This window comes from Medicago truncatula, chromosome 1 (genome assembly GCF_003473485.1).
Source record: "Medicago truncatula cultivar Jemalong A17 chromosome 1, MtrunA17r5.0-ANR, whole genome shotgun sequence".
Classification (NCBI taxonomy): Eukaryota; Viridiplantae; Streptophyta; class Magnoliopsida; order Fabales; family Fabaceae; genus Medicago; species Medicago truncatula.
This window is the reverse complement of record NC_053042.1, coordinates 36,623,509-36,633,919: the sequence shown is the minus strand read 5'-3', so window position 1 is coordinate 36,633,919 and position 10,411 is coordinate 36,623,509. Positions and strand designations below refer to the sequence as shown.

The following is a 10,411-nucleotide window of genomic DNA, read 5'->3' as shown; positions in this document are numbered from 1 at the left end:
TTATTTTTCAGAAATATCATATTTTTCAGAAAAGTTCCATCACAATTGCAAACTAAGCTTAAACATTTTTTTTTAATAACAATACAACTATTGTAATATTATAACAAAATAAGGTATGATATATAGGCAAATTCTATGGTACATCCAATATATTTGAGTGTACCGGTACACTCACTTTTTAAATCAATGGTTAAATGAGTTGTTTTTTGAAGAAAAATATTATTTTCTATCATTGATATTCATTACATTCAATGTGTTTGTAGTATAACTTATCATAGGACTATTACTAAAAAAATTATCATAGGACTAATAATAAATAAATTAAAATTATTTTTTTAAGTATTTCGTATATGTATCCTTTTTTTACCATTATATATGTGCTTTTATATATATATATATATATATATATATATATATATATATATATATATATATATATATGATTTAAGTTAGCTCAAATTCACCTAATTTGATTCATCAACCAAATTCCACAAATTCATTGTGGTGCCAAGTTTCGAATTATGTTGGAATTTTCAGGGTTCATTGCAAACCTACCTACCAAGTACGCATTTTCCCCATTGTGTACGTAATACATATTTTCTACTGGTCCATCTTTGTCACGTTAATTTGTTGTAGTTTATAAACATGTACCTTAATTACTTATCACGGACAGGGACCTTGTGGAGTGTAGTGGCAGCTGCAGCAGTACCCTTTGTTGGTCAAATATTCATGTGAAAACTGCAAGAACTATGTAACACATTTGTATGATAACATTGGATACTTATTTCAATAACTTACTTGTTACAAAACAGAAACGGATAAGAAATAAATGACTATGGTAAATGCTAACTGACATCTCTCTATTAAAATAATTCGAAGACTTACATTTTTACTATTTGTCACTATTATTTCACTTCTAAAGTTACTTATACGATTATTGGTTGTATTTTTTTTTTTTATCAAAATAAACTATTACTTATGTATTTTCATGTCATGTGATAGTGACCTTGCTTTTGTTGAACGCATTAGGATTATTATTTGTTTTGTTTTATCTTATAATTAGTAAGAACTAAGAAGGGTATAACTTATAAGTATAATATAACCAAGTGAACAATGTTTTTGGTTATTCAAGGATATTAATGATGCCAAATTGCTATTAATGGATTAATTAATTAATCATAGGGTGATTAATTTACACTCATCTAAAAACACTAAGGTGTAAGTTAGCAACATACATCCACTTGATTATATACTCATTTTTATAAATTTTATCAAATTGTTTGCACTCACCTCACTAATTTACACCCACTTTCATGATTCCAAATATTATTTTCTTAAAAGTTTGTCTATTACATGTTTTGTATCTTAAATATGTCATTGTCTTTTTTGTTTCTTTTTTTAAGGATCTTCCTTAACATAGTTACAAAACTGTCATTTTATTTAAATTTAATTAAAATAGAAATAAAAAGGTGTTTTTAGTAAAATTAGCATCCCCGTAATGATAATAGTCTTTGTAGTTTAAGTATTAGCAATATAAATAATACTAATATACTATATATGTATATATTATAGTACTTTTCTTGTTACAACTTGTCACGGTCTCCACTTTTGTTCACTCACTTGTTTGTGGAGGATTAAGTTCCACGAAGAACGGGTCCATTTTATTTAAGACTTTTGGATTCTTTATTTTATTCACATTGTTGCACAAAAAGAAAGTTGTTAATTTGAACCTTTGTTGTTTTGTTCTCATTGAGAAAAAGATAAGGCAAATATGAGAGTTGCAGTGGTTGGTGGTGGGATTAGTGGTTTGGTTTCAGCTTATGTTTTGGCCAAAGGTGGAGTCAATGTGGTTCTGTATGAGAAAGAAGATTACTTGGGTGGACATGCAAAAACTGTTAATGCTGATGGTGTTGATTTGGACCTTGGTTTCATGGTCTTCAATAGGGTAATTACTACTAATTCACCACTTTTTTTTTTACTTTTTTATTCTGCTTCAATTGTTCATAATTCATGAGGATTTTGCTTGGTTATGTTATAACTGTTTTATAAGTCAATATTGAATTGTGAAAATAATCTTAGCTTCAACATAAGCATTACATTATCCAAAACAGTGAAAGTGAAGCTTTTTGGATTTTATTTTCTTTCAAAGAAAGTATAATTATCTACATTTGTATGATTTGGTTTTTGAGAATTCAAATAGCTTATGTTGTCTGTGATGCAATGTGAATTTGTTGTGAATTGCATAGAACATTTGCATAGAACAGAGAAGAAAATTAATGACAAGTATAAATTAAGCAATATTTTATGGGTTTTTGCTAACGAATCCTCTGGAGCACTCTTTAAGGATTCAAAAGTGGTATTATCAAATAAGTTATATATTATACTGGTATATATTATAGAATATTTGTATAATCGATGCATTGAAAATTGAAATATCGGTTTTCATTAGTGGTATTATTAACATAAATGGTTAGTTATAGCATTTACACTCAAACTTGAGCGTCACTGTTTCCATCTTTAAAAAACTATTTTTTGGGCTGGAATGAAAACAACAGGAATATGGTGCCAAATAAGATAAAACAAGTGCCAAATACCAACAACTATTTTTAAGGTATTATTTAAGAAAACTATACAAAATTTCATTTATTGTTTAAAATTTTATTTATTTCAATGGTATATTAGATTATTCTTAATAAAAGAAGAGCAAGACACTCTAAGACAATAAATGAAGTCATCCTTTCAAGGATTAAATATATTAGATTTTTGTAGATATTTTTTGTGCTTATAAGAACCAGAGAAATTTTAAATCCACAGCAAAAGTTGGCATGTGGACCCCTCCACCAGTGGTCCTGCCATGACAGTTCATTCATGCAAATGTAGCATTCCTTTGGTTAACTAGATGATGGCTCTCACAATCTTAGCTAACCTTAATGATGAAATATCAATCAACAAAGAATGAAAATTACTTGTGTGCAAATAGCCAAATTTATTCCATGTAGTCTCGTCACTCTTTTTAAAAATTCTTGAATAGACATAAATATATTCCCACAACTTATAACAGTTGGACTAATTCTCAGAGAATATAGAATACTTATCATGTAAGTAAAGTCTGACCGATGATTGTTCCATCCAGAAATCGATTTAGGTTCTTCTAAACAATTCGTCATTTGGTGGAGTTCATTAAACCACTTGAGCAACTACTTGTTATAATTTTTACCATTTGATCATCATCATAATACATAAAATAAAATTAGTTGGATCATTTTTTTCAGTCTTGATTAATTAAAAATAGTTATCTTAAAAACTTTGGTACAAAAATTATCATAAACATTACAAGATTATGTAAGCTAGCAGCCTTAAGAATATCCAATACAGTGTGCAATATGGCAATCATTTTGAAACCATCCTGGCTTGATCCTGAAAATTTTAGTTATTGAATGCATTTGTATACCTTGAAATGGATCAATTATGTTATGAAAAATGATTATAAATTTATAAACAATGTTATTTTGAGAATATTGATAATGTAACATGGACTATTGAACAGGTGACCTATCCCAATATGATGGAATTCTTTGAGAGTCTTGGAGTTGAAATGGAATTATCAGACATGTCATTTTCTGTCAGCCTAGACAAAGGCCGTGGCTGCGAATGGGGCAGCAGAAGTTTGTCCGGCTTATTCGCACAGAAGAGAAATGCATTGAATCCTTATTTTTGGCAAATGATTAGGGAAATTGTCAAATTCAAAGATGATGCTATAAGGCAAGTACATAATCGATTTATCGGCTGCACTTACTTTTGCTCATCCATAGTACAAGTTCAATTTTTCTGTAGGTGTTTGACTGTTAGTGAACTCAGAAATATCAAGTAATATATTCAAATTAGATTGTGCTTTCTTTCTAAAAGAAATATATCCTGTGAAACAATTGGTATCTGCTGAGTATGGCTCATAATCACTGATAAGTGGACAAATGCTCAAGCGTAGTAGAGAGGTTTTTGCTGCATTGTACTCTACACCCTAAGAATTGCATAATTGAGAAACTATAGCAGTCACTCAACTGTCGGAGAATAGTTACAACGCGCAAAACTTCATGATCAATCGTTTGTGTTCTTGTGTGCGTTAATTTATGTGTTTTCATTAGAACTGAATTTGTTATTCTAACGGTGTCCCATAAAATTATTCAAAGTTGAGTGTTTTCTTCATGCATAATTCAATTTGCACTCAACTATGTAAAATACTTCAATTTGGAACTCAACTATGGAAAGTTGAAAATTGAGAAGAATACTACTGGACAACGTATTGGAGAGAGGTCTTCTTTTCGATGTCCTGAATTCTGATATATTAGTTGAGAACCTCATTTCCTCTCATTTCTCAATGCAGTTATATTGATATGTTTGAGAATAACCCAGATATGGATCACAATGAGTCTCTGGGGCAATTCCTCAAGTCAAGGGGTTATTCAGAATTATTTCAGAAAGCATATCTTGTGAGTTCAATCATATATATTAAACTATTCCTTTTTGTTTTCTCAGTAAATATCAACTTTTTTGTTAAGTGTACATTTATGACACTAAACATTTGTATGTAGATTCCAATTTGTGGTTCTATTTGGTCATGCTCATCTGAAGGAGTTTTGAGCTTTTCTGCTTTCTCAGTTCTCTCATTCTGTCGTAATCACCACCTACTTCAGGTACTAGGACAAATAATTGACTCTCTTACACATTTATATACTGATTATTATCCAAATAAATTAAATATTGCGTATTGATTCAATTGGTCCTCTATGCAGCTCTTTGGCAGACCGCAATGGCTAACTGTCAGATGGCGCTCACAGAATTATGTTAAGAAGGTACTATTTATTGATTAAATCTTAAATTTAACCCTAAGCTATATCGTACTGATACTTCAAATTGAAGACGTATCCGGTGTCTGACAAGTATCGGTGTCGTACTCATAATTATTTCAGAAATCACGTCTATCATTGTTAGTTGTTACTGGTATTTACGAGTCAGTGTCAGATTTTCAGTGCCGTGAATGTGTGTGGTAGTGTTTCATGGGTCCTAGATCACTTAGGGAGTGGTTTTCAGTGTCACTTAAACTTTACCATATATCTTGCAGCTTAAGCAATAAACCAAACATTCCACATTAACTATTTGTTGTTATAAAAATCAGGTTAAAGAAGAGCTTCAGAGTAATGGTAGTCAAATAATAACTAATTGCGAGGTGGATTTTGTTTCATCATCTGAAAAAGGTGAGTAAGTAATCTCAGTTCTCAACCCTTGTTACTCTTTTAATTCCTTCCCCTTAAGAAAAGGAAAGTAAATTTAATACTGTTTAAGTAACAACTATTGAAACAATTTCGCAGGATGTGTTGTTTACGGCAAAGATGGTTCTGAAGAAGTGTATGATGGATGCATAATGTCAGTACATGCACCTGATGCTTTGAGATTATTAGGAGATGAAGCAACATATGATGAGAGAAGAATTATTGGTGCTTTTCAATATGCATACAGGTAAAAATCCATATTAATATGAAGAGAGTTTTGTTGTCTAAGTCCAAATGCATAATTATTGATTGATCTGTATTGGCAGTGATATTTATCTTCATCGTGATAAAAATTTAATGCCGCAAAACCCAGCAGCATGGAGTGCTTGGAATTTTCTTGGAAGTAACAACAACAAAGTTTGTGTCACATACTGGCTAAACATTCTTCAGGTTGGTAACATTGCTATAAAAATACATTCATCGTGATTCATTTGTGACTGTGAGTGATTACTATTGATTCTAATTTTATTTGCAGAATATTGAAGAAGCGGGTAAACCTTTTTTTGTAACTCTAAATCCAGATCATGTACCAGAAAATACATTGCTTAAGTGGTCAACTGGCCACCCGGTCCCATCAGTTGCCGCATACAAAGCTTCAGTAGAGCTAGACCGTATTCAAGGGAAAAGAAAAATCTGGTTTTCTGGGGCATACCAAGGTACATTCCTGATTATTCTCTTTATTTACATCAAAATTCAAAAGTTTTCATAATTGTTGGGTCACGAATGGAGCCAAACCGGAGAGATCTCACATTTGGTTAAAGGTAAATTATACATGTGATCTGATCTAAGTAAATGTTTGTGCTTTTTAGGTTATGGATTTCATGAAGATGGATTAAAGGTAATCAAAGCTTAGTCTGTAATGGAAAAAGAAATTTATATTTTACTAAAAATATAATTCTAGTAAGAGTTCCCTTGCAAAATGTCACCAACCTGATGAAACAAAACAAACAACTGATGTGTAAGACTGAACTTTCAGGCTGGCATGACTGCAGCTCATGGAATTCTTGGAGACTGTTGTACCCTTAAGACCAACCCTAAACACATGGTACCTTCTTGGAAAGAACTTGGAGCACGCATCTTTGTAACTAGATTCCTGAGTTCCTTTATTACCACTGGTTCTTTAACGTGAGTTCACTTGTCTTGCACTAGTGTGTAAACTTTTAATATGAATTTTCCACACACAAAAATGTCTTGTAACATATTCTTCATTTATCATTTGCTTTGATATGATTGGAAAGGCAAAAGCATTCTCATTGATGAATTGCTTGGAATGAAATTACATAGGCTGGTGTTTATATAAGATAAACACAGTTGACAAAAAACTAGTATAGCTGTGACAGAATTAACTCTAATAAAAAACTATTAACTTGCTAGTAAAAACCAGTTGACTTCTAACTGTATAGCTGTGAGTTAATCTCCTAACAGATATTATGCTCTATATTGATCTTCCTATAAAAAAATTATTTCAAAGCTTAAGTTATTGATACTGATACATTTTAAAGATTAGAGATGTAAAAAATTAGGCATGTTAAAAATTATTGACTTTACTGATACATTTTATCTTGAGGTGTTACAGCTTATTGGAGGAAGGAGGAACAATGTTTACCTTTGAGGGAACTGGGAAAAAGTGTTCCCCCAAGAGTGTTTTGAGAGTTCACAGTCCCCAATTTTATTGGAAGGTATGTACTTCTAAATTTTGCAAGAACTGGGAATCTAGGATCAATGAATGATATCCTACTAGCTATAGAAGTGACAAGACACTATGTAGCCTTCATACTTCAGATTGAAACTGTATTTGGTGTCTGGCATGTGTTGGTGTCTGACATCGACGCATGTCGTTTTTTTTAGATAAGCAATGGTGCATGTAGTTACATTCAATCACTGTGATTTTTTCAAATTATTACCGATGTCTACGTTTCATTGTCAATGTCGTGTTTGATGTTTGTGTCTGTGTTGGTGCTTCATAGACAGGACATGTTTACCTGTCATGAAACACTAAAATTGAGTAGCTAGAAATGGCAATGATGTAAAACTTAATCATCTGTACATGTTTGTCAGGTCATGACACAGGCAGATTTAGGCCTAGCAGATGCATACATTAATGGGGACTTTTCATTTGTTGATAAAGATGAAGGTCTCTTGAATTTTTTCTTGGTAAGCATACTGGTCTAAATCTTATGCAGTATTGTACCTTTGGGATTTTTCTCTTTACTTCCATGTGCATTGGTGTTTTTAATGTAGGTTCTCATAGCCAACAGAGATTTAAATTCATCCAATCCAAAATTGAAGAGCAGGTAAGTTTATATGATGAAATGAAGCCTACACTAAGGCATATTAATTGGTTTAACATTTCCAACTATTCTCATGTGTCTTTAGGGGTTGGTGGACACCAATTTTATTTACGGCCGGTTTGACATCTGCAAAGTTCTTCATGGACCATGTTTCAAGGAAAAATACTCTCACACAGGCTAGAAGGAACATTTCTAGACATTATGATCTGGTATAAATTAAGACATTATGGACCATGTTTCTGATTTTTCCTTCTGTGATTTTTTATAGTTCTGACACTAAATCAAGATATTCTTCTTTGGTCTTTGTAGAGTAATGAACTCTTTGCACTTTTCTTGGATGAAACTATGACATACTCATGTGCAGTGTTCAAGGTAAGAACAACAATTATTTGATGCTTGAGCCTAAATATCATGTAAACACTACTACTACTTCAGTTTCTGCATTAGCTGATTAACATTTTTATATTTATTTTTCCCAAATAATATGATAGGATGAAGATGAAGACTTGAAAGAAGCACAAATGAGAAAAATATCTCTTCTGATTGAAAAAGTGAGTGACTTTGATCTTGATTATATTGCTACATATCAGATTCTATTTTGCATAATATATAACTTTTCCTGAAATAAAATCAAGGCTAGAATAGAGAAGAAACATGAAATTCTTGAGATTGGATGTGGATGGGGAAGTTTAGCCATTGAAGTTGTTAAAAGAACTGGTTGCAAATACACTGGTATCACTTTGTCAGAGGAGCAACTCAAGCTTGCAGAAAAAAGAGTTAAAGATGCTGGCCTTCAGGTATTAATCAACAACCTAAAGTTTTTTATTTCATGAATTTAATCATATAAAATCAGATATATTTCTCATAAGTTTAGCACAAAATCTAATTAAAATGTGTTCAAATTAAGCCTCCATAATATTTGTTATGTGTTCTTGATGTTAGCAAATCATGGTTACAGGACAATATCAAATTTCTTCTATGTGACTACCGGCAATTACCAAAGACATACAAATATGATAGGATTATATCTTGGTAAGCTTTATTCCATTTTAATTTTGCAGACTTAAGTATACATACCATGTATTTCCAACATATTCCATAACTTGTGTGAGCATATTTCAGTGAAATGATAGAAGCTGTTGGGCATGAATACATGGAAGAATTCTTTGGTTGTTGTGAATCAGTAATGGCAAATGATGGACTTCTTGTTCTTCAGGTATCTGTTTATACTGTCAAACTTTTGCTTTACCTTAGTTAGGTATGATGTTTATGCAATGTTTAGATTATAAACTTTCTGCAAGGCATGAATTGCTTATATGTGAATGAAATAGTCACTACAGATACATTGTTGTTGGTATTTAAATTTGTGCTAACTATTGAAGATGGTTTATGTTCTATAGTTCATATCAATCCCGGATGAGCGTTATGATGAGTATAGGCGCAGTTCTGATTTTATAAAGGAATATATTTTTCCAGGAGGTTGCCTACCCTCTCTAAGTAGGATTACATCATCCATGGCATCCACATCCAGACTATGGTACAATTTATATACGAATTCTTTTTCTTATAGTTAAAAGTTTAAGTGAGTTGAATCTCAAAAACTCATTAGGGATAAGACAAGGATAAGACCGTAGCCGTAACAATTCTATTCATTGTTCTCCCTTACTTAACTGAATATTCGCAAATGCAGCGTGGAGCACGTTGAAAACTTCGGAATTCATTACTATCAAACGTTAAGATTGTGGAGAAAAAACTTCCTGGAAAGGCAGAGGTATATTATTGATTTGATTGAAACATAGTACTTCTCTATGCTATATTCAAGTAACTTATACTAACTATTAGTGTGAACTTATTTTTTTGTTGCAGTGAAATTTTGGCTCTAGGATTTAATGAAAAATTTATCAGAACATGGGAATACTATTTTGATTACTGTGGTGCAGGTTTTAAGTCACGCACACTTGGGAATTATCAGGTACATTATTTACCATATTATAAATCTAGGCCAAACTACTTAATTAACAATATGGTTCATTCAACAGTGATATGTTTCATGTGGCATGTAGGTGGTTTTCTCACGCCCTGGTAACGTTACTGCATTCACCGATCCATACAAAAGCTGGCCCTGAGCACAAGCCTCACACTCATTCTAGCAGAATACTTACATGTTGATGCTATATAGTGTCTCTGTTGTGACTTGTGATTATCAACAAAAAAAACTAAAGAAAATCATTGTTGTTGTCGCCTGAACATGGTTAAAATTAGAGGAGCTGAATTGTGCTTTTTTCGAGTGGCAAACAACTACGTTTGTGATATTTATTTTCATGTAAAAAAAATTATACTTTTTCAAAAGGAAATTGCTACTGTTAAAATTAACTCTTCCCGTCCTTGATTCTACAACTTTTAACCGTTAGTAATGGAAGGAAGATAAACCAAACGAACTCAACACACACCAAGATTGAAAACTTCTGAGTATTACATCAACGTCTTTGTTGGCCATATATATACACGCCCATCAAGAGAATGAACATTAGCTCTTTTCACCATTCATCAATAAATGATAACATAAGGGTGACCATTATAATCTAATGTAAGAAAACCTAACGTTAAGAAAATGACTACAAGGCACTTGCATCATATAAAACACAACTCTTTCTACCGACTAAAAGTAGTAGATTCATGCAGTGTGGCTAACTAAGGTTTGAATCCCGACCAAACATACTCACATTTAGTATCAAACACAGCTTTAAAAAGCCAAGACCAGCTTTCATCTCTGTGATGCTGCATCCATTTCAT

General features: G+C 31.9%; 1 protein-coding gene across 1 annotated transcript; it reads left to right on the top strand.

Moving 5' to 3' along the window:
- The first annotated feature begins 1,584 nt into the window (after positions 1-1,584).
- LOC25484389 (uncharacterized) lies at positions 1,585-9,991 on the top strand. Its single transcript, XM_013613195.3, has 24 exons — positions 1,585-1,945; positions 3,548-3,762; positions 4,382-4,487; positions 4,590-4,691; positions 4,791-4,850; positions 5,174-5,252; positions 5,367-5,514; positions 5,594-5,717; positions 5,803-5,983; positions 6,137-6,165; positions 6,304-6,452; positions 6,904-7,006; positions 7,386-7,481; positions 7,569-7,621; positions 7,704-7,827; positions 7,928-7,990; positions 8,110-8,169; positions 8,254-8,415; positions 8,577-8,650; positions 8,741-8,834; positions 9,019-9,155; positions 9,309-9,389; positions 9,485-9,590; positions 9,682-9,991. Exons 1-24 carry the CDS (start codon positions 1,772-1,774, stop codon positions 9,742-9,744), a joined length of 2,583 nt encoding a protein of 860 aa, XP_013468649.1. The 5' UTR covers positions 1,585-1,771; the 3' UTR covers positions 9,745-9,991.
- The last annotated feature ends 420 nt before the right edge of the window (positions 9,992-10,411 follow it).

Excerpts from the sequence above, each read along its gene's own strand:
- LOC25484389 (XM_013613195.3), top strand. The coding sequence starts at position 1,772 with ATGAGAGTTGCAGTGGTTGGTGGTGGGATTAGTGGTTTGGTTTCAGCT. Across the intron at positions 5,515-5,593 it reads GCTTTTCAATATGCATACAG|TGATATTTATCTTCATCGTG; the intron begins GTAAAAATCCAT and ends CTGTATTGGCAG. Across the intron at positions 8,170-8,253 it reads TATCTCTTCTGATTGAAAAA|GCTAGAATAGAGAAGAAACA; the intron begins GTGAGTGACTTT and ends AATAAAATCAAG.